The 24,863-nt window shown below is 38.1% G+C and overlaps 1 protein-coding gene across 2 annotated transcripts; it reads left to right on the top strand.

Annotated features, from left to right (window-relative positions):
- Positions 1 to 1,639: 1,639 nt before the first annotated feature.
- kars1 (lysyl-tRNA synthetase 1) lies at positions 1,640 to 24,346 on the top strand. 2 transcript variants are annotated; one of them, XM_056265826.1, is made up of 15 exons: positions 1,650 to 1,733; positions 2,984 to 3,114; positions 3,282 to 3,420; positions 3,517 to 3,682; positions 7,668 to 7,761; positions 7,851 to 8,037; positions 12,557 to 12,682; positions 14,839 to 14,958; positions 15,047 to 15,209; positions 16,662 to 16,835; positions 16,956 to 17,041; positions 17,887 to 17,972; positions 20,038 to 20,164; positions 23,927 to 24,070; positions 24,197 to 24,346. In XM_056265826.1, the coding sequence occupies exons 2-15, from the start codon at positions 2,996 to 2,998 to the stop codon at positions 24,269 to 24,271; spliced, it is 1,806 nt and encodes a 601-aa protein (XP_056121801.1). In that variant the 5' UTR covers positions 1,650 to 1,733; positions 2,984 to 2,995; the 3' UTR covers positions 24,272 to 24,346. The 2 variants fall into 2 exon arrangements, with proteins under 2 accessions (XP_056121802.1, XP_056121801.1); XM_056265827.1 differs by lacking the exon at positions 2,984 to 3,114 and having other exon boundaries at positions 1,640 to 1,733.
- Positions 24,347 to 24,863: the final 517 nt, after the last annotated feature.

The raw sequence follows: 24,863 nt of genomic DNA, 5'->3' as shown, positions 1-24,863 counted from the left end.
ATTGTGACACTTAAGGCTACAAAAAAAAATCATATAGAAGCATTTTGCTTTTGTTGGGGCATTTTTACTCTTGCAGCTATTTTCCCGTAAATGTTATGCGGCTATGTATCAATAAAAATAGGTTAAATAAAAGTAATTACAGAATCTTGTTGTCAATCATTTATTTGGTTCTGAAAATCAATACTATATCCTTCCTGCAAGAAGTACTGCAGTTTCAGGACTGCATTTCTAGTTTTGTTGTGACATCTACACCAATTCTACTCCATCAGAGACCTGAATTAAAACTCAAACAAACAGATCATGGAAAGACTAGACCCACGGAAAGGATTCAATTTTATTTTCTGTCGCTGTGATCGGCCTAAAAGGAAAACAAGGTTATTTAAATTGAAGTTAGGATTAAATAACTATTAATACTAATAACTAATAATAATTACAGAAGTAATACTTTATTATTCATATGTCCTGTGTTTGCAATGAAAGAGAACTGCAGTAAGGTTTTCTGAGCAATAGAGGTCACTGCTCTCAGCCAACAGATTCTGCTTCTTCATTGCACTTCATTCAGTCACCTAAAAATGATTAGACAAGACCAGACTCGACTTACGATGTCATTTCTAGCGATACATTTCTACGGTAGTCATTAAATATTCACTTAGTTTTCACTAAAGCTCTCTCTCTATTTTGCTGTAGATCATTAAACTGTTACGCTGCCTCAGAAGTCTGTCTGAAATCAGTTTCGTGAGGTACCTTCGCGCGCAGACGCTGCCTGCAAAGTCACTGCCTGAAAGGGCAACGAGGCAACAAGTCAGGTTGCCTACGTTTTCAGACGCAGCCGTAGTAATTTACTAATTTAAAACAGCTAAGCGGCGTTGTTTGCATTACCGCATTACCACCTCGGTTGTGGATTGTTTTTCTAATAATTCAACGGCCTGTAGTTTTCCACTTTTTAAAACAGTTTCGCTTAAATTTTTATATACGCTTACATATATATATATATATTGTAAGAAAAAATGATGTGTATATATATATTTATATATAAAATATTTTTTTTTGTTAGATGCGATTAATCGATTTGACAGCACTAATGATATATTAACACTACTTCAAAAGAGATCTATGTGTAGCTGTAGGCCTATTTTAATTCACAGAATTAAATATTAACAGGTTAAATACTGATACATTTCACAAATTTAAATCACAATAATAGGAGGGTTAATTTGTGCCTCAAATTTAATGGGTGAAATAGTAGAATTACAAGAACTGATGCAACATGACAGAAAATGTCATAAGTGGAAGTGACCATGCGGAAAGGGTCTTCAAATATTATTGAGGAAGTATTGTGTGTGTGTGTGTGTGTGTTTGTTTTGTTAAATTTTTTTTTTTATATTTATTTATATTTTACAGTTTCATCATTTAACAATTAACCACCATTTAACCATTAGTTTGTGTAATATTGTGTTATTCGTTTTAATATTATTATGAATGAACATTTCTCTTGGTGTTGTTAATGTTAACATGCAAATATTTATAAAATAAATCATTAGAAGAGAAAGTGACTGATGCAACGGTACTTTTACGCTGAAATGTGGTTGAATATTAGCTAGTGTATTGCTGCTGTGTTGTATATCTAGCTACCGCTGTGTGTGTGTGTGTGTGTGTGTGTGTGTTTGGCGGAAGAGCGCGGAGAAGAAGATGGCAGACGGAGCTGTCGTGGATGGAGACAAACTCAGCAAAAAGTACATACATATTTATAGCATTATGCTTATCCTGTACGAAACGCTAAACATAAGTTTGCTTGTGTGGATTGTATGGCTTAGCGTGAATTTCACTGCTGTGAGATTCGGGTTAAACGCATGTTGGGCAACGTGGTTAGATCCGCGTGAACGCGATTGACTGACAAGAGTTTTTTGATTCCTAGTGTTTGTGCCGATAATTCTCTCGCCAGCATTCTCGCGAATCTCGTTTATGCTCGTAAATCCTAAAATTGCACAGCCGGTTGCATGTATTCTTCCAAATGACAACTTCCTTCCCCATAATTCCTTAGCGGGTCTACAGAAAGCTAATGGCGTATTCGCTCATGAGAGGTCAGAATTTTCCGTTACCCAGTATTTCAAAGAACCGATTCGGCAATTATTTTACGTCGTGACTTCGTCAATATATCTTATTGTAACGTCCCTGCGATTAGGCTATTAAAGTATCTTGTTTTTCGCCTTATCAGTCTAAGTATTGTCTGAATGCTTTCACTATCGGTTTTCAGGTCATGCTGAATTCGGACTAGCATGCTAGGATACTATTCTTACAACAGAAGTAACTTAGTTTCATTATAATGCCGTTTCGAATTCAGCTAAAGAGATTCTTATTATTGAACCGATTCAAATGATTCATTGGAAATATCAGACTCAAAAGAACGAGTGGTCAGCTGTTTCTCTCTCTCTCTCTCTCTCTCTCTCTCTCTCTCTCTCTCTCTCTCTCTCTCTCTCTCTCTCTCTCTATAGAGTAAGTTTAAGTTAGCTGTTTCATCTGCCAGGACGAGAAAGTATTTCATAATCGCAGTATTATTATTCTAGAATTTCTTCACATGGTAACATTTTACAGTAAGGTTTTGTTAACATTAGTTAACAGCGTGGCCTAACAATGAAAAAAAATTCGAAAGCATTTATTACTCTTAATGTTAATAGTAACATTTGCTATTACATTATTAAATTAAAAAGTTGTATCTGTTAATAATATTTAATAGATACATACTGAGACAAATGTAAGAGTCATTGCATTAACTAATGGGACATTATTGTAAAGTATTACCATCAACATTATTAAAAAAAAAACAACAACAATGATACCATTATGCATTTATGATAGTGATAACTAATACCATAGGAGGCTACCATGGTATCATCACCATATAATATAATTCTTGTACCATGGTACGTTTCTGTAAGGGTGCAATAAATCTGACCCTAATTTTTTTTTTTGATTCATCAAATAGGGCGTTCGCATCATGTTGACTCTGGTCAGAATATGCAGGCTGCAAGCGTTCAGGGCGCAGACGTTTGCTCTTCCCAGTTCACAAAGCCTGCCTTTGCTTATTCAAGGGAGTCGCTGGAGAAGTGACAAAAGGTTGGTGGTCTTTCCATTTAATGCGAAAAGCGACCAACCTTTTGTCACTAAAAAATATTGCTTGTTAGAGACTTCCACAGCATGAATGTGCCAGCTGCGCAACACCAATGCTAGTAGTGTTTCTCCGCGTGGCGTCTGAGCTTCGTTCTAACCCTATATGTCTTTAGTGAGTTGAAAAGGCGCATGAAAGCTGAGAAGAAGGCAGCTGAGAAGGAAGCCAAGGTCAAAGAACAGCAGGAACAGGAGACCAATGACAAGCCACAGCAAAATGCATTTGGGGCCGATGAGGAAACCCTGGACCCAAATGTATGTTGGGTATTGATTATGGAAGTCATACTTCTGGCACTCAAATTCAGAATCAATTGTGACTGATTTATCTTGCCTCTCTTGTTTCCAATACAGCAATACTTCAAGATCCGTTCACAAGCCATTCAAGCCTTGAAGGGAACAGCTGAAGACCCGTACCCTCACAAGTTCAATGTGGACTTGTCGCTTATGGAGTTCATTGAGCGATATAGCCACCTTCAGCCAGGGGACCACTTGACTGATGTTGTCCTCAATTTATCAGGTAAATGTTTTCTTCTTGTTTTTTAAAGAGATAGCTCACCCAAAAATGAAAATGATAATTCACTCACCCTCAAGCAATCCTAGGTGTATGTGACTTCTAGGGCTGAAACGATTCATCGAGTTACTCGATTAACTCGATTACGAAAATTCCTCGAGGCAAAAACTCTGCCTCGAAGCCTCGTTAAATTCCTATGACGCGCACTATACGCGCAGGGATCTATACTATAGCGCGTGATACATTTTTAATTTAATTGGCGCGATGGCGGAGAGTAAAGATGTCCATAAACGGCAGAGAATGTCTAAAGTTTAGGATCATTACATACTTAAAAAGGAAGAGAACAAGGTGCAAAGTGTCAACTGGAAAGTAGACCTGGCATACCACAACAGTACGACTTCAATGATTCAGCATCTGAACCAAAAACATCCACTCCGTGCTGTTTCACCAAGCGTCGCTGAAACAAGGTAAACTAATGGTGTGTTCACACCAAACGCGGATAGAGCGTCAAATACGCGTTTATCGCGTCTAGTTAGACGCTTGAACATTCGCTCGAGTTCCAATTTTTCAACTTGCGCGGAACATGTTCGTGGCAAACGCGCCGCCCAATTCGCGTCAGTCGCGACGCCCGGCGCGAATGATGCGTCTATTGGCGTCTTTGCATTGACTTTGTATGTAATCTACTCGCGCAAATAATTAAATTTGTGTTCGGTGTGAACACACCATAAGCCTATGATACATTGATGTTCACTAGGGGTGTAACGATACACAAACCTGACGGTTCGGTTCGTCCCACGGTTTTGAGGTCTCGGTTCGGTTCGGTTCATTTCGGTGGGGTGGGGGGGTTTAGAAAGCTAAAATTGCTTTTATTTTTTATTAAACAGTGCTTTAATGAACAAATTGTGTCCTTGTCTTTAAATTAATTCAATTACAAGTAAACGTTTCTCAAGGATAACAAAATTATCTGCTAAGCTGTAAACTACAGCCCTTACTTGCACATTACTACATTAAAGCTTAACAACAGAGCCTAGACTTTTAGGCTAAATGATAATAATCAACACTCAAATAACAAATTGAATGAAAACATGTAAACTGCACATAAGGCAATTTTTGCATTAACATGTTTTTACTCTAATTTGTTATTGTTATATAATAATTTACACAGTTGCTGTTATTTTCATGACAACTATTTAAAACATACATTAAATAATCAAGATATCATAAACAGGTTAAGTAAAATATAATATATAGGCTAATATATAGCATTTATTTAGTGAAAGAGTTAGCAAACCAGCAAGCTGTGGACACTGAATGACTTGCCTGAGGTAAATATAAAGCTATGTGAAAAACTAAGCGTTTTATTGACGTATTTCCGCTGTTGAAACACTGATTGAGTGTTTACACGAGTTATGATGCCTTTCAGTAAGTATACTGTATCTTTCAACATACCTTCGGGTGTCCATTCATGTTTATTCTGTAACTGAGGAAGAGATGATCGCGCTCCGCGCTGCCGCATGCATACAGTGATATCTGTCACGCCACATCTAAGAGCGCCAAAACGGCATTTATTGTTTGCATTTCGTGATCAAATAGACATAATTTGAAAGATTACAGCTTGCTTATTATCAAAAGTAACAAAACACTGAGCTTATTGCGATTATATGTGGTTAATGGTGGTTAGGCAACAGCCCCGTATTCGTTGTGTACACATAACGCATGAGGTGCAATGAGCCGGGGCTGGGCGGGGCAGCAGGGGGCGGGGCGTGTTCGGTTCGCCATGAGAGTATCGCGATACGTATCGTGGGTGGTGTATCGCGGTTTTTCGGTTCGGTTCAAATATCGTTACACCCCTAATGTTCACTGATTTTAATCCCATACTGTATTTGTAGCGATGTCGTGATGCGGTTTGATTAGATATGATGTTTAGCTTTGATGTTTTTAAGTAGTAAACGTATTCACGTTCAATTGCAAGAGAGTATAGCCTAAAAAAAGAACCCCTTCACACACACACACGCACGCACGCACCCTCGTCTCTCTCATGCGCCAGTCAGATCAATTGCGGCAATACATCACATATGCTTAAACTTTTATGTAGCCACGCAACAATAATTTCAGCATGCATTCTCTGTATACACCGCGACTTGATGGAGGAACAAATATTGTATTGCAGTCTTTGCGAGATCTTGTTCGTATGTCACGTCTTCCAAATAGTTACAGACAACAACAAAAAATGAAATTCCCCAACCTGCTTCTCCAAATCCACTCGTACTTTTGGGGAAGACATTTTAATCGGCTACCAAAGTAATTGAGCATAGAATATTGTTGGCACTTCTACTAAATGGGTAAAAATTGCAATAAATAGGCTTATGTTTGGAGCCAAATGTTGGAGTTGGAATAAATACCAGGTTTTTTTTAATAAATAAAAGCCAAATGCTTGATCATTTTACAGCCACATCATTTTCGTTATGCATTATTTGTTTTGGTTGTTTATAAACACAAAAAAGTGTTTTATCCGATTACTCGATTAATCGATCGATTAAGTGCTAGATTAATCGATTACAAAAAGAATCGATAGCTGCAGCCCTAGTGACTTCCTTCTTTCAGCCAAACACAATCGGAGTTATAGGAAGAAAATATCCAAGCTTTATAATACTATAATACAAGCTTTATCCAAGCTTTATAATGCTACCTTAGATTTTGATGCCCATCCATCATAAAATGTAATCCATACGGCTCCGGGGGGTTAATAAAGGCCTTCTGAAGAGAAGCGATGCGTTTTGTGAGAAAAATATCCATATTTATAACTTTATAAATTATAATCACTGGCTTCTGGTACGTGAGTCTAGTTCCGGTTGGAAGAGCGACCTCTGACCCAATAGCATAAGCTTAGGTGAAAGTAGACGCTTCTCGCGGTTCAAACTCAGTTAATATAAAAAAAAATATCCTGGCTCTTCCAAGCTTTATAATGAGAGTGAATGTGACCTCTTCTTTTTTTTAAGCCCAAAAAAGCACATCCATCTGTTTTTGTGAGAAAAATATTCATAGTTATAACTTTAAAAACTATAATCACTGGCTTCCGGTAACGGTCGTACGCGAGTCTAGTTCCGGCGGAAGAGTGACCTCTGACCTGACGCATGACGTAGGATGTAGGAGTGGTGTAAGCTTAAGATGGGGCCACACTAAAAAAATTTCAAAATGTGAGAGACCACAAACATGACGATAAGAAATCATAAATTTAACCGTTTTGTTCCTCTAGTGTGTGAAGTGCCATGATGTGATCAGGAAAGAACAACACACACACTAACAGATTCCGTTCACAAAGAGTCCAGCCTTTGAACACAGGAAACACTGCAAAATCTCCCGCATCAAACGTGACTTTAAAGTAAACAAACATGGCGGACGACAGGCAAGAAGAAATGGTGTATAGACTGCTTTTTACAGAAAATTTGTGGGGGGAAAAAAAGAAAACATATTTAATGAAGTCGTGGAGACGGTGTGAACATGAACTTTACCTGTCACAGTGCGAGCTGGTGGCGAGTCTTCCGTCAGCTCGCTTTCTGAATGGATATTGTTTCGTTTCACGTGATAATCTCCAGAGCTAATTTCTGATCGTACATATTCAACATGTTGTAGTGCTTACCCAGCATAAAGTGAGAGTAGATTCCTCTCCCGGTTCAAACTCAAGCTCCTCTCACATTTCTCTTTAAAATCATTCTCATTTTAGACTTCTAATTCGTTCCCATGTTTTATTTTGCTCTATCATTTTGCGCTTCCGCATTCGTCAATACATCGGGTCAAAGGTCACTCTTCTGCCGGAACTAGACCGTTGGTAACGCACAACGCAAATTTCATCCACCTAGAAATGTGATTCAAGAATGAATGTTTCTTTAACAAAAAGAGACATTTCTGCTGCTTGATCTAAAACATCGTTTTAAAAAACATTTAGATTCTTTCCTTATTTTGTGCCTTTGTGTTTTTGCTTGATTGAAAGGTCGTGTCCACGCTAAGAGGGCTTCGGGTGCCAAGCTGCTGTTCTATGACCTGCGAGGAGAAGGGGTCAAGCTGCAGGTCATGGCCAACTCCAGGTCGGATTTGCACTCTACGGCATCACGTTTCACAGGCATTTCACATTTTGACGTAATAACTTAACCTGTGTTTTGTTATTTATTCTTAGGAACTACAAATCAGAAGAAGATTTTGTGCACATTAACAACAAATTAAGGCGCGGGGACATCATTGGTGTCCGGGGGAACCCTGGCAAGACAAAGAAGGGCGAGTTGAGCATCCTCCCAGTGGAGATGACGCTGTTGTCTCCGTGCCTTCATATGCTTCCCCACCTTCACTTCGGCCTGAAAGACAAGGTAAAGACTAGTTCCTTTAAACTCTCTTTAGGTTTTACCCTTCGTTTTCAGCACACCCTTTGACTCTGGTATTTAGGGGTACAATTTAGTGCCAGTACAGCAGCACAGCAAAAACGAATATATGCAACTGACTGGGACTTAATATGCTTATTAAAAAGTTTGTATTACTTTTAAAAGAATATACTTAAAGGGCATATTGCAGGTTAGAGGACCCAACGAGTCAATGTATAGAAAAATAATGTAGGAACTAGATTTTCTTTAAAATATTCTTATAAATACGCTACAGAAGCTTCTGGAGTCGTTTTTGTGAGAGAATTTTACTTCCGCGTCTGAAAATGGGTGTGGCGGGCGTGACGTAACGGGCGGGAGAGCGGTCGATTCAAACAACAGGAAAACAATGGATCGCAATGACATTTCGGACGCTGAGGAAATACTTACTCGTATGACGGACCACAGACATACAATTATGAGCCTGCTATGCTGCCAAGAGAGCGGGGACAGGCCAGGATTAATGTTAGACAGAACGGTCAGAGACAAATTGAGTTGTGGTGTGAGGAGAACCAGTGGAGAACAGGACAGGTGTCTTGGTGAGAGACGTGGTTATAGATACACGTTCGCTAACGATATACACTGTGCTCACAATATTGGACAGATTATTACCATCATATATCAGGCCAGCAGACATTAGTATGTTTAGGGTAGATTTATACTATTAAATGTATAAAACCTATACTTGAGTGTGATTTTAGTAACTTACAATAGAAATATACTCAAGTACATTTTTAAAACATATTTTTCACCTGGGTTATAACATAAACAGAAAATTAAAGATTTTAATATTTAAACAACCTAGTAATTTTGTTTTTCAATTACAAGTTGCCTCTATTTAGGGCAGGGGTCGGCAACCCAAAATGTTGAAAGAGCCATTATTGGACCCAAAAAAATAATAATAATCTGTCTGGAGCCGCAAAAAAATTAAAAGCTTTATATAAGCCTTATAATGAAGGCAACACATGCTGTAAGTGTTATATTAGCTTTATTAGTATCAAAATGATAAGTAGGCTACAAATTAGAGCTTAGATCGGGCCCAAAAAATCAAGCCCGGCCCGGCCCGACACATTAAACGTAATTATGAGCCCGATCCCGATTTTAACCCGACCATTTTTTAATGCGTGGGTCGTTATAACTGACGTTCTCAACTTTCTTTCTCCCGCCCGCAACATTTATGTTTTGTCCCGCTCCCGCCCGCAAATACACTTTTTTCTGTACCTCCAAATACTTTCAAGTTAGCCTACGTGTCGCCACCATACATCCTCCTGATAAATTATTTGTTATTAAAGCATTAAAACACAAAAAACCCGTTAATTTAACATAAAAGCAAGCAGTTTACTGCGTGCATGGTTTGCCATGACTGAATGCGCGCTCTCTTAATAATTCCTAAAAAGCTGACAGTTCATCGCGATCTCACACATCTCTGTTATTATCAATGAAGCTGACTGCACAATGAATCTTTCATAATATCCACACTTTGTTCGTTATAATTAGAGGATTTGCCAGCATACAGAATTCAGCACTGAACAAAAACATCAGTTTTGAGCGGTGAGGGGAGTCTATCTTAAATGCTTCTGATTGGCCATTGCGTTCAAGAAATCAACAAATATGTCTGTGATTGGCTATATCGCTCAAAGCTGCGAACACGTTATGAATAGAAATTCTGGCCTGTAAATCGTTTCTATTTTGTTTTAGTACAGTGAGTGCATTACCGCCCGCGCCCGCGCTCGCACTTGGCCATCAAATCTAGTCCCGCGCCGCACTCTATTGCGTTGGGAGTGCTCAGCTATCTTTCTCTTTTTCCCCTTGGGATCCATGGCCCATGACACACCCGCCGGTTTTTTGTTTGTTTGTCAGCCACCGGTCTAGCATCACGCCGATCTGACTGACACGTGTGTCACAGTCTATGACGTAAATTCTTCGTTGACAGAAATGTTTAAATTAAATATTTATTATACACATTTTTACAACGTTGAAAAACTTTAAGAATATATGTAATGTTTTTCCTTTCCTCCTACAGAAATTATATTAAAACAAAAAATATTTCTTTCCATTTTCAAATTTTTGAAAAAGCTCCAGGGAGCCACTAGGGCGGCGCTTAAGAGCCGCATGCGGCTCTAGAGCCGCGGGTTGCCGACCTATGATTTAGGGCATGACTACCTATATCTATTTGATGCCATTGGTACAGTATAAGACGATCAATATTCTTGCTTCGGCATCCCATGTTAAACTCCATCATATCGCCGGGATGATAATCCTCCTTTCTGAAGTGAACGCTACACACGATCTGAAGTGAAAGCTACACACGACCGCGTTTCTCGAAGCCGATGCGGAAGAGAAATCCCGTCTCTTCACCTGCACACACCGCACCAGGCACGAAAGATATACAGCACCGTCCTTTTTCTTGTTATGGAAACCTGTGGAGTCGATGTCCTGACAGGCCGGAGTTTTTGCAACCTCCACAAACACAATAATTTACCATGACGATGATAGATTGAAATACAAAAACTACCTAAAACACACTGACTCACGGCCGCTCTCACTGAATACCAGCCTACTCTGCACTGAGCCGAGGCTGAGGCTCCCTAGCGTGACGTAAAATGACGCGATGTTGAAAAAAAAGACGTTTTTACGAGCAGTCCAAGAAACGCTCACTTTATCTACTAAGTTAGTGCCCTTATGTCGTTTTAAAATTTTTTAATATTGTATTTTCATACAAGGTTATATATTAATTTAGATTTTTTTTTACCTGCAATATGCTCTTTAAGTGCATGCAACTGAATGTAATGTTTTCAGACACATAATTGCATGTTAATTACATTTAAATTAAAGTTTATTATAGTTTAACTTCTTTAGTGCTTTTTTTTGTAGGACTTAAGAACATCTTTATGTAATTTCATATTTACTTCTATTGTCTTTGAAATATGCTAAATAATAATATGCTGACAAGCATTTATCAGTGTAATTTCTCTTAACTTGTTTGTCATGTATTTAATGATGTTGCAATTTAATACATCTAAAATAGGTCAACTTTAAATGTAAAATCAATAACACACTACTACACACTATTAAAATTATAATCACGTACTTTACATGTGCTTTAGTATGTTAGTCAACACATCAGAAGATTGACATAAGGTTATTAAAACAAGGATTTACTATAAAGTAAAAATGTTAAAGGGATAGTTCACCCAAAAATGAAAATTCTGTCAGTAGTTACTCGCCCTGATGTTGTTTCAACCCCGTAAGACTTTCGTTTCTCTTCGGAACACAAATTAAGATATTTTTGATTAAATCTGAGAGCTGGATCACTCCTCCATAGGCTTCTTAAGGGATCGAAACTGGCCGGCCCAAAAGTTATGAAAGACATCGTTAAAATAGTCCGAGTGACTACAGTGGCTCAATCTTTAAGTTTATCAAGCGACGAGAATACTTTTTGTGCGCAAAAAGCAAACAAAAATTACAACTTTATTCAACTATTCATTTCCTCCTCTGTACCGCCGTGATATTTCACGTAGTGAAACTACGCAAAGCTTCTAGGTTGTACGTCACACATCACACACCACACACATGACCAGCGTCGGCCAATAGTGAGCCTACGTGTGACGTGCAACCTAGAAGCTTTACGCAATATCCCGGCGGTACAGAGGAGGAAATGAATAGTTGACTAAAGTCGTTATTTTTGTTTATTTTTTGCGCACAAAAAGTATTCTCGTCGCTTGATAAACTTAAGATTGAGCCACTGTAGTCACTCGGACTATTTTAACAATGTCTTTCATAACTTTTGGGCCGGCCAGTTTCGATCCCTTAGAAGCCTATGGAGGAGTGATCCAGCTCTCAGATTTAATCAAAAATATCTTAATTTGTGTTCCGAAGATGAACGAAAGTCTTACGGGGTTGGAACAACATCAGGGTGAGTAACTACTGACGGAATTTTCATTTTTGGGTGAACTATCCCTTCAATTTGACATGATCTGCACTTTTAAAAGTCATAAAAGTGTACACTTAAGTGGCCTTTATTTCATTAAAGTGCTGTTTTTTGATAATATACTTTTAAGACATCAGTTAGTGCAATAGTAGTGCAAATAGTAGTGCAAAAACTGTGCAAAGACATTGACTTTCTCCCAGAGCTTTAGTGTTTACAAATCGACACAGTTGGCAGGAGATGCCCAAGTGCTCATTAGCAAATTCATCCGATGTGTTTGTGTGTGTGTGTGTGTGTGTGTTATGTAGTGCAATCACCGGAAGGATTTCATCTTTCCAAAATAAATAAAAAGCTGCATTTCATCTGTTCAATAGAGTAAAAACGGTTGATGGGGAAATTGTATTCCATTATTCATTTTGTATGCACACTCATCTGTTACTACGCAAGAGGCCAGTAGCATTTATTGATGATATTGCCAAATCGAATGCTTCATTCGTCATTCATGATGTCGCAGGTACTGATGTTTATTCATTGTTCCTTTAGGAAACCAGGTTCCGACAGCGATATCTGGACCTGATTCTTAATGACACCGTGCGACAGAAGTTTGTTACCCGTTCCAAGATTATCACTTATCTCCGCAGTTTTCTGGACCAGCTTGGGTTTCTTGAGGTAAGGATGACACAAGAGGGAGATCTCTGTAAAGAACAAGTGAAGTGCAGATTAGGGCTACACGATATATAGTTTTAGCATTGATATCACAGTGTGCATCCGTGATGTGCTGTGTTTTGCAGGATGTGCGATGTCATAGGGATTGTAGTTGATCTGCACTATGGTTCAATACGTGATTCAGGGATCAATTGCAAAGTTTAACCATCAAACAGTGGAAGTTTATCATCTGCACATGTTTTAGGTCCTGTCAGTTTAAACATTCAATCAATTTTGAACCATTAGAGCGCAAGAAGATGCGAAAGCGAACTCAATTCGGAACTTGTGTGCTGTTTTCTGTGCGCGCCGACAGCACACGAACACCGTCCTCTTTCACGTCTATATGTGCTTGAACGGACACATACATGCAAAATTGTTACGAGTATCCTCGTAAACACAGTTGCTTATTGCTCACGTGAATGTAAACAATTAAACGGAAACAAGAGAACAGATGCGTATCATTATATTGGATCCGTGCATTCAGTCTTAAAGTGACAGCAGCCTAATAAACCTGCTTCTGTCTGTCATTAATGTTAATCAAACAACAAAATGCAAAGAGAAAAACACTTGTGTAGCTTTATCAAAGATGAAATATTTTTCATTTATACAGTGAAGACTATGCAGTGTTATTTTTACATTTGAGTAGTCAATTTCCGTACCGGAATACTGTTAGACTTACCTGAAAACATAAAGCACTGTTTATTACATTTGTATCTTTGTTCTATTGTATTTATTCTTGCTTGTAATGTTTATTATGTTCTATGCATATTAGGGGTGTAACGGTACACAAAAAATCACGGTTCGGTACGTACCTCGGTTTTAAAGTCACGGTTCGGTACGTTTTCGATACAGCAAAAAGTAAGAAATGCCAGAGAAATTTCCTATTTGTTAAAAGAAACCATATTTTTTAAATAAGTGTGAGTTTTCCTACATCTTGAAACTTTCAGGTTTATAAATGGGTCTCATCTTTGAAGGATGAACAAATAATGTTTTGGTCATCACATTAAAAATAACATTTACATATATGAAGAGTTCAGATGCAAAAGCCATTTGAAATTTTCTTCTAGAATAATCATTTTTATCAAGCTTGTATATTTAAGTTCAGTAATTTCACTTAAATGGCAATGAAGATTACCTATTAATTGTCATTTGAGTGAAATTACTGAACTTAAATATACAAGCTTCATAAAAATGATCATTCTAGAAGAAAATTTCAAATGGCACTTAGAGGCTTTTGCATCTGAACTCTTCATATATTTATTTATATAATATTTGAGTTTGAAGTGCTGGAAAAAGATGTGTGAAGTACTTGAAAGCATTTCACTATTCCAGACAAACTGGTTACATTTAGTGTTACTATATTGAATCCATGGTGAATGTTGCTGGTCTGTGGACGTAAAGTATTACTAGTTCATTCACGGCACAATATTTCTCCTGGTGTCCACGTCAGCGCTGTTTGATCTAATAGAGATCTACGGTTAATAACGGAGAAATGTGAATGCTTCTCACTAGATCTCGCAGCGATGTTATTACTTCAGTGGCGAATTCAAATGTTTTCTTTACTGGATCTTAGCGCTGTGTTGTAACAGTGTCGCTTGATCAAGATCGGCTCGCGCTGCACAGATGTTGCTGGTCCGAACTGATAAATGGTCCGTTAAGCACTATATAATGAGTAGCGCAGTTTCGTTCCGCTTTCATTACACTTGCCATTTGATGTTGCGCAACGTTGTGGTGGTTGCGCCAGCGCGAATTTTTTTCGGCAGGAAAAATGGTCCAAGGAATCGTTCGGTTTGTATGCGTACCGAACCGGAAGCCTCGAACCGAAACGGTTCAATACGAATACATGTACCATTACACCCCTAATGCATATTCCCTCCCCTTCAAAATCACCACAATCATTCTAGAATGCCTAATTTCACTAGATGACTTGAATAGCTCTATTTGGAAAGAATTGTTTTCATATCGCTATATATATATATATATATATATATATATAACTGAAAAACAAAAAATCGCAATGTCACTTTTTTCCAATATCGTGCAGATTGAGATGGTCTGCTGAGAAAGTTTCTTCAATTGCTCCATGTTTTACTGGTTGCCATTTATGATGTGTTTTACAGATTGAAACACCAATGATGAATCTGATACCTGGTGGAGCTGTAGCAAAACCTTTTATCACCCACCACAATGAGCTCAATATGAACCTCTATATGAGAATTGCTCCTGAGCTTTACCATAAGGTAAATGTGTCACTGCAGCAGCTGTTCAGATTTGAAATGTTGAAGTTCTTGAGTTATATTGGATATCTAACCTTCATCAATGTTTCAGATGCTGGTAGTCGGTGGAATCGACCGTGTGTATGAGATCGGGCGTCAGTTCCGTAATGAAGGCATCGATCTCACCCACAACCCTGAGTTCACCACATGCGAGTTCTACATGGCTTATGCGGACTATCATGACCTGATGGAAATCACAGAGAAGCTTCTCTCAGGTTTGTTAGGCTACGTTCACATTGCAGACAGAAGTGGGCCAAATCCAATTTATTTTGCTCATGTGACTCCGATCTGATATTTACCATTCTGATTTGGGCCACTTCCATATGTGGTCCTAATTCTGATACAGGTCTGATGTTTTACAAAGCGACCTCAGTCTGAACAGTCACTGAATTTATCTGACTTTTACGTCACTCTAGATCAACATTTAGTCAGTATTTCTCAACTCTAGTAGTTCTTTGAATATGGAAGACTCAGTGGAGGCCAAGGAACGGAGTTATAAGCTTAAATATTAAGGTGACCGCTCTATACAAGCAAAACTTAAGGAAAAACTACAAGAAAAACATTGCTCTCTTCCTCCTCGTCTGCGTCGTCAGATCACCTTCGCACAAATTCGCTGTCTTCCGTGGCACATAACCGTATAAGTGAACGCATAAATGCTGACTTCAGTAACCTCTGTGTTTACTTTAATATGACAGTACTTGTTCAAATTGCATTGAGGAAAAATAAACAGATAAGTGACATCAGAGTATAAGTCACATTTTATTATTACATTCTGAAATGTAAAATATATAAAACGAAATGTTTACAGACATTATTAACACTATAAATGTTCCTCTCACTCAGAATATCCTTTAAATGTAACGGTATTCAGAAATGAACTGAATCTTTGAGATTCAAAAATCTCTCAGGTTTCAAAAAATATATATCTTCATCAGTGTTAAGATAAAGGGAAGTCTTGTGGGTTTTGAAACGACTTGCGTGCAAGTAATTGCTCATTTTTGGGTTATTTAAATCTTTTAACATGAATATTTTGACGTCAGTAGTATTTGAACTACCATAATTCTGTAAGTTCATGATTTAAAGGGATAGTTCACCCAAAAATGAAAAATCTATAATCCTTTACTCGATCTCTGGCCATCACAGAGTTATGACTTTCTTTCATGAGATAAACACAAGTGAATTGGTGCCAAGTGACAAACCACACACAGCGGACATGACCGTAATCCATTCGACCCCAGTGGATGAATCATTGTCTTCTAAAGTGAAATGTTAGATGTGTGTAAGAAAAATACTAATGTTTTTAACTTTAACGGTTTTAACTATTAATCATTGCTTACGGTCTACTGTAATACGAGCGTTCATGAGAGGGAAGTTGTGACACGTGAAGAAGACATTGATTCACTGGGGTCGTATGGGTCACTACACCCATTCACTGTGTGTGTGATCCCACACGCGGCACCCATTCACATGCATTATATGGACACACAGAGATGGATTATTTTCCTAAAAATCTTTCTTTGTTTTTATCTGAAGAAAGAGTCATATACATCGGAGATGGCATGAGGGTTAGTAAATGATGAGAGAATTGTAATTTTTAGGTGAACTATCCCTTCATTTATATAACGTGTCTGAAAACACCAAGTGACGTTTCTTTGGTGCTTTCACAGGAATGGTGAAGCACATTACCGGAGGCTATAAGGTGACGTATCATCCTGATGGTCCAGAAGGACAGGCCCAAGAAATAGACTTCACTCCTCCCTTCAGACGGATCAGCATGACTCGAGACCTGGAGAAGGAATTGGGAGTGAAGTTTCCAGCTCCTGACACCTACGACAGTGATGGTGAGGGTTACAGTCAATAAGAGCACAGAGAAGAGCTGTTCAATCACTACATGAAAATTACTTGACATAATCGAACATGGGCGGTGGAGCTTTACTCAAAACTCATGTTTTTTTTTACAGAAACACGCAAATTCTTAGACGACCTTTGTGCTCAGAAAGAAGTTGAATGCCCTCCTCCTAGGACGACTGCTCGTCTTCTTGATAAGGTATGATCTTCTGGCCAAAAACTGACACTATCATAGAAATGCGATGGAAAAGAGCTCGGGGAAACGGATTCACTAAACATTCTTTAGATAAAATTCTGCTATTTTTTTATTTTCTTACTTGAATATAAAGTTAAGAATGCTTTGTATTCCCAAAAACATTTTTTAAGATTGATCTAAAGACAAAACTTTATAAAGTTTTTAAAAATCATTGTAAATAACCTCGCAAGCTTAGGATAACCTCCAACTTGTCTTAGATTCCCAAAGATAACCTGTTTAATACATTTTAAATAAAGGGATGGTTCACCCAAAAAATTTTATTTTGTCATCACTCACCCTCAAGTTGTTCCAAACCTGAGTGAGTTGTTCTTTTGCTGAACACAAAAGAAGATATTTTGAGGAATGTCAGTAATGAATTGAAGATTTTGCGTATTGATACGCATTCCATTTTCTTTCTCAATTGTTTACATTCAATACATAAACTATAATAGCCTATAAGCACCTTTCTCGAGGTTAACGGCCATGTTAGGTGGCTAAAATGAAGGCTACTACTTGCATGTTTTAAATAAGTCATGTTTGAGGTCATGCGTCACCTTTTTCTTTACCCTATCAATATTCCCACACTTTGGATTTCCTGTCCGACATTCCTGCATGGACCAGCCGTGTTAACCATCTGTCCAGAGAAATTGTACATTTCTCACAAAAATATGTATTAACACCAAAAGAACTCAATATCATAAACAACAGTTGGGTTATTTACAAAAGATGTGTACTTTGTTGTTTGTGTTCATCAACATGTACACATTTTAAACTGATTTTGCCATATTGTTGTTGATTTTTCCATGTAGTTGGTGGGAGACTACCTGGAGGTGAAGTGCATGAACCCAACATTCATCTGTGATCATCCACAGATCATGAGTCCTCTAGCAAAAGGGTATGTGCCTGACTTTGATTTCTAGTTTTTCACTAGTTAATTTGTAATATTGTTACTGCATCGGAATGGTACGTAACTTGATGACTTTTGTGGCAGTCGCTATGTGACCACCAAAAAAAAGTATGGAGCTAAGTGGTCGTTTAAAAAAAAAAAAAAAAACACCTCACACTTGTTTTGTTCACGGTCAAAAATGTCCGCCATAGGAAATTAATGAGAAATGCGCAAAGATTAGGGGTGTAACGATACACAAACCTGACGGTTCGGTTCGTCCCACGGTTTTGAGGTCTCGGTTCGGTTCGGTTCATTTCGGTGGGGTGGGTGGGGGGGGGGGGGGGGGGGGGGGTTAGAAAGCTAAAATTGCTTTTATTTTTTATTAAACAGTGCTTTAATGAACAAATTGTGTCCTTGTCTTTAAATTAATTCAATTACAAGTAAACGTTTCTCAAGGATAACAAAATTATCTGCTAATGCTGTAAACTACAGCCCTTACTTGCACATTACTATAACATTAAAGCTTAACAACAGAGCCTAGACTTTTAACCTAAATTATATAATAATAATCAACACTCAAATAACAAATTGTATGAAAACATGTAAACTGCACATAAGGCAATTTTTGCATTAACATGTTTTTACTCTAATTTGTTATTGTCATATAATAATTTACACAGTTGCTGTTATTTTCATGACAACTATTTTAAACATACATTAAATAATCAAGATATCATAAACAGGTTAAGTAAAATATAATATATAGGCTAATATATAGCATTTATTTAGTGAAAGAGTTAGCAAACCAGCAAGCTGTGGACACTGAATGACTTGCCTGAGGTAAATATAAAGCTATGTGAAAAACTAAGCGTTTTATTGACGTATTTCCGCTGTTGAAACACTGATTGAGTGTTTACACAAGTTATGATGCCTTTCAGTAAGTATACTGTATCTTTCAACATACCTTCGGGTGTCCATTCATGTTTATTCTGTAACTGAGGAAGAGATGATCGCGCTCCGCGCTGCCGCATGCCATGCATACAGTGATATCTGTCACGCCACATCTAAGAGCGCCAAAACGGCATTTATTGTTTGCATTTCGTGATCAAATAGACATAATTTGAAAGATTACACCTTGCTTATTATCAAAAGTAACAAAACACTGAGCTTATTGCGATTATATGTGGTTAATGGTGGTTAGGCAACAGCCCCGTATTCGTTGTGTACACATAACGCATGAGGTGCAATGAGCCGGGGCTGGGCGGGGCCGCAGGGGGCGGGGCGTGTTCGGTTCGCCATGAGAGTATCGCGATACGTATCGTAGGTGGTGTATCGCGGTTTTTCGGTTCGGTTCAAATATCGTTACACCCCTAGCAAAGATACGAAAATACAGATAATATTTTGTGTACAATCTACAAATAATTCACTATGCAGAAAAAAGTTCACAGCAAAGAGGGGTGAAACTCTAAAATATCAAGAGTGCAAAATAGACCAAATGTCTTTATCTGTGTTCAGGTTTGACTAGTAAAATTAATGCAAAAACACTTCAAACCAACATTTCAAACTAAATCTAAACCTTTACAAAGTTGTCTTTGAGAAGTCTAAATGTATATCCAAATCCACAACTTAATAAAGAATAAGTATTTGTCTAAAAACAACTTTTATAAGCCTTTTTAAATGGAGCTATATAGGAATCTAATGGTTAAAAAAATGACATTACAGAACTCCCACTGGATGGCACTAATATGCCTTCAAAAAAAATATTTGAAAGGCAGTGTCTCTATTAAATGCTGCTTTAATTGAAAATAATTAAAAAAAAAGAAATTGTGGAACATTTTTTTATTTTATTATATTCAATGGAAAAAAAAGTATCATAATTATCACATTAATATCAATTAGTACCATGAAATTCTCTCAAAATACAAAGAAAAAAAGAAAAAATATTACTGAACAAAAATATACTACATTTATTTTACTGAAAATAGTTCCATTTGGAGCTGAACTCCTCTGGACAGGTTTGGACACCCCTGATCAAACACATTCAGCTGATGTATTTTCTGTCTCTCCTCCTCAGGCACAGATCACAGAAAGGTCTGACTGAGCGCTTTGAACTCTTTGTGATGAAGAAGGAGATCTGCAATGCCTACACAGAGTTGAACGATCCTGTCAGACAACGAGAACTGTTCGAGCAGCAGGCTAAGGTGAAGCTAAACTCCGCTACATACCTAATTTTCTGTGTTAATCTTGTCCTGAAGTTTAATTTCGGGGGACTTTCTCAGTTTTCAAATTTTGTCCTTAAAAATATCAAACTATTGCAAAAATTCCAATCACTTGCCGTTGGCTCTGGTGGTTTGTGTTGATGCACTGTATTTGCATGGCTATTGTAATTATATTGAGACGTATACTAATTTTAATAAAAAATAATTTATTTTGCATTCACGTTAGACCAGTGTTTCTCAACCTCTCCTGCAGGGACCCCCTGACAGGCCATGTTTCTGTTTTAACCCTGAAATGGCACACCTGATTCAAGTCATTAAAGGCTTAATGAGTAGTTGACTAATTGATTAATTGAACTATTCCTACTCTAATTACTCATTAAGCCTTTAATTACTTGAATCAGGTGTGCCATTTCAGAGTTAAAACAAAAACATGGCCTGTCAGGGGGTCCCTGCAGGAGAGGTTGAGAAACACTGCGTTAGACCAATTACATTTAGTATTTTCATGATATCTGTATCATGTACGTTACCATTCAAAGGTTGGGGGTAAGATTTTGCTTTAAAGAAATTAATACTTTTCGGTAAGGATGCATTAAATTAAAGGGGTGGTTGATTATGATTTCACTTTTTTAACTTTAGTTAGTGTGTAATGTTGCTGTTTGAGCATAAACAACATCTGCAAAGTTCAAAGCAAAGGGAAATATTTTCTTTTAAAGAAATTGCTTTTTAAGGACTACAACAAACTGCTGGTAGGGACTACACGACATTCCTCCCGGGTTAGTGACATCACGAACCCTAAAATTTACATAAACCCTGCCCCCGGAACGCGATTTATACACTCACCGGCCACTTTATTAGGTACACCTGTCCAACTGCTCGTTAACACTTAATTTCTAAGCAGCCAATCACATGGCGGCAACTCAGTGCATTTAGGCATGTAGACATGGTCAAGACAATCTCCTGCAGTTCAAACCGAGCATCAGTATGGGGAAGAAAGTTGATTTGAGTGACTTTGAACGTGGCATGATTGTTGGTGCCAGAAGGGCTGGTCTGAGTATTTCAGAAACTGCTAATCTACTGGGATTTTCACGCACAACCATCTCTAGGGTTTACAGAGAATGGTCCGAAAAAGAAAAAACATCCAGTGAGCGGCAGTTCTGTGGGCGGAAATGCCTTGTTGACAGTGTTGAGCATGTTACTTAAAAAAAGTAATTAGTTATAGTTACTAGTTACTTCTCACAAATAGTAACTGAGTTAGTAACTGAGTTACATCATTATAAAAGTAACTAATTACCAAAGAAAGTAACTATTGCGTTACTTAAAAAAAAAAAAAAAATCAAATAGGCCTATGTCAAATAATTTGGATGCCCCCAGTATTAAATATGTTAAATTAATGAAATGGACACTTAATAGTGTAGATTAGTGTTCAATGTTTTATAATAATAATTTATACTATTTTAATGTTGCTGTGGGACAATGTGAGAGACGCCTATTAAATTCAATATATTATTCTAAATATTAGCATTACTATAGTAGAACAATAAAACATTATAGATGGTTTACTTAATATCGCACAGACCCCAACTGGCCAACAAATAAGTTTAAAAATAAATTATGCTTCTTAAGAAATGTACCAAAAATGAATAAATAATAATAAAAAATATGCATACTCTTTGTGCATATTAAAATGATAAAACTGTTACACAACTTCACAACTAGTAGACATACTGTAGCCTGAGTATTTTCTTCCTAACAAAAGTAAACAGTTTAACAAGTGCTCTCTTAATATAATACTGAACAATTTACCAAAAAAAAAATATATATAATACTAAAATATAATATTTTGGGGGTTTATTTTTATAATAGCGAACGTCATCATCAGAGATTATTTAAGCCAAATTCTAGACATGTTTGCCGCACGTGTTTACAACCGGTCAAACAAATATGTTTTCTGTGAATGTTCCCTGCAGGTTATTTTCGGGTTTATTTTATAACCTAAACAGAACGTTACCTGACGGTAATTTTTTAGATTTTACTTGTATAACCCTGTAAATTAATTAACGTTGCAGATATGTGTCATTTATTTATAAACAAACTATATAATGCTCGGAGTCGGACACCCTCGGTCTCTCTTGCGCAACTGTTGAGCGCGCTCTCGGACACATTCGGTCTCTCTCGCGCATTGAGCGCGCTCGCGCCAATCGCTTCGCTTTTGTCCACTCCGGCGCCTCATAAACACACACACACACACACACCAGAGAAAAAAACTTTGCAGGTCCTATGGCGGAGAGAGAGCCTACTCGGATGAAAGCCGCTTCAGTGAGTTCAATTATAGTAACGCCACATTTTTTTTGTCAGTAACGGTAACTGCGTTGTAACGGGGGAAACAGTAATTCGTTTGATTACTCGTTACTGAAAAAGATAACGCCGTTAGTAACGCCGTTTATTTATAACGCCGTTATTCCCATCACTGCTTGTTGATGCCAGAGGTCAGAGGAGAATGGCCAGACTGGTTCGAGCTGATAGAAGGGCAACAGTGACTGAAATAACCACTCGTTACAACCGAGGTATGCAGCAAAGCATGTGTGAAGCCACCACACGCACAACCTTGAGGCGGATGGGCTACAACAGCAGAAGACTCCACCGGGTACCACTCATCTCCACTACAAATAGGAAAAAGAGGCTACAATTTGCAAGAGCTCACCAAAATTGAACAGTTGAAGACTGGAAAAATGTTGCCTGGTCTGATGAGTCTCGATTTCTGTTGAGACATTCAGATGTTAGAGTCAGAATTTGGCATAAACAGAATGAGAACATGGAACCATCATGCCTTGTTACCACTGTGCAGGCTGGTGGTGGTGGTGTAATGGTGTGGGGGATGTTTTCCTGGCACACTTTAGGCCCCTTAGTGCCAATTGGGCATCGTTTAAATGCCACGGCCTACCTGAGCATTGTTTCTGACCATGTCCATCCCTTTATGGCCACCATGTACCCATCCTCTGATGGCTACTTCCACCATGTCACAAAGCTCTAATCATTTCAAATTGGTTTCTTGAACATGACAATGAGTTCACTGTACTAAAATGGCCTCCACAGTCACCAGATCTCAACCCAAAAGAGCATCTTTGGGATGTGGTGGAACGGGAGATTCGCATCATGGATGTGCAGCCGACAAATCTGCGGCAACTGTGTGATGCCATCATGTCAATATGGACCAAACTCCCTGAGGAATGCTTCCAGCACCTTGTTGAATCTATGCCACGAAGAATTGAGGCAGTTCTGAAGGCAAAAGGGGGTCCAACCCGTTACTAGCATGGGGTACCTAATAAAGTGGCCGGTGAGTGTAGATCATCATGACAGAATGTGTTAATCAAGGACTCGAAGATAACTACACATAAGCTACTAACCATTCAGAAATGTCCTGTTGCATTCTACATATTGTCACTTCTTCTTGAGTCTCTCCATCATTGTCTGACTCCGGTTTGTCTTGGCCAGGACGCTCTTGGAAAAGAGATTTTTAATCTCAGTGAGTTTTCTTTCTGGTTAAATAAAGGTAATATATACATCAAATCCTCAGACATCGTCCTGTCAGTCATTTCTCCCTACTATATTCACGTGATGTACTGTACACAGCAGCAAGCCTAACTTGTCCTTCGAATTCAGAATTGGCTTCGGGCACATCACTAACAAGCTGCTTTGGTTAGAAAGTAACCTCCAGGTGAATGAATGTTCATATTTTGTCCACAGGCCAAGGCAGAAGGTGACGATGAGGCGATGTTCATTGATGAGACCTTCTGCACTGCCTTGGAGTACGGGCTTCCACCCACGGCAGGATGGGGCATGGGCATCGACCGGCTCACCATGTTCCTCACAGACTCCAACAACATCAAGGTATGACCCACCATGACACCTTTTCATTAGAACTGTAGCCCTGTAAATAAATCAAGTCAAAGATGATTCTGTGGATAGTTTGACATTAAAACTCGGTCTGATATGAATTGATGTGCTCTACTTCAGGAGGTGCTTCTCTTCCCTGCTATGAAACCTGAAGATAATAAAGCAGCTTCACCTGCAGAGGGCACATCAGTGTAACTCTGAGGAAAACACACCTGAGGATTTCATCCATCTCTGGATTTCTTGATTCAGCCTGAACTGTCCAATTTATTGTCACTGTTGAGGGTTATAGCCTGAATATTCAAGACCTATGCACTGTTCATAATGAAAGGAAGGATTTCAGCAGTTATTTTAACATGCGGCTCACAGTTGTATGGGGAATAGGAACCCTGTTTTCTTTTCTCTGTTGCCCGTTGTCGATTTCCCGCAGTTTTGTGGCCTGGGGTGATTAAACAAGATGTTTCTCAGACATATTTGGATGTTTTATGATCTTCTGTCCAACTGTATTTTTTAACGATGGCTGTTCAATTGAATCCCATTAAATAATGACTTATACAACCCAAACGGTTTGTTTGTTTGTTTCTATTTCACAGATTGACGTCATCTCATCTTAGTTTTCTCTCCTTTTTTCTCAATTTGCTCAAAATATATGCTATTTTAAAGCAGTTTTGTAATGGTAGTTGTCATAATTTGCAAGTTTGTTGAAATCTAACTAGGGCCTGGTTTCACAAACAGGGCTTAGATAAGCCAGGATTAGGGCTTAGGCAAATTTAAGTTGCTTTTATAAACT

The sequence above is a fragment of the Rhinichthys klamathensis genome, unplaced genomic scaffold (genome assembly GCF_029890125.1).
Source record: "Rhinichthys klamathensis goyatoka isolate OS25496 unplaced genomic scaffold, OSU_Roscu_1.1 h1tg000240l_1, whole genome shotgun sequence".
In the NCBI taxonomy this organism is placed as follows: domain Eukaryota; kingdom Metazoa; phylum Chordata; class Actinopteri; order Cypriniformes; family Leuciscidae; genus Rhinichthys; species Rhinichthys klamathensis.
This window is presented reverse-complemented; position numbering and strand designations above follow the sequence as displayed.

Excerpts from the sequence above, each read along its gene's own strand:
- kars1 (XM_056265826.1), top strand. The coding sequence starts at position 2,996 with ATGTTGACTCTGGTCAGAATATGCAGGCTGCAAGCGTTCAGGGCGCAG. Across the intron at positions 17,973-20,037 it reads ATGAGTCCTCTAGCAAAAGG|GCACAGATCACAGAAAGGTC; the intron begins GTATGTGCCTGA and ends TCTCCTCCTCAG. Across the intron at positions 20,165-23,926 it reads TGTTCGAGCAGCAGGCTAAG|GCCAAGGCAGAAGGTGACGA; the intron begins GTGAAGCTAAAC and ends TTTTGTCCACAG.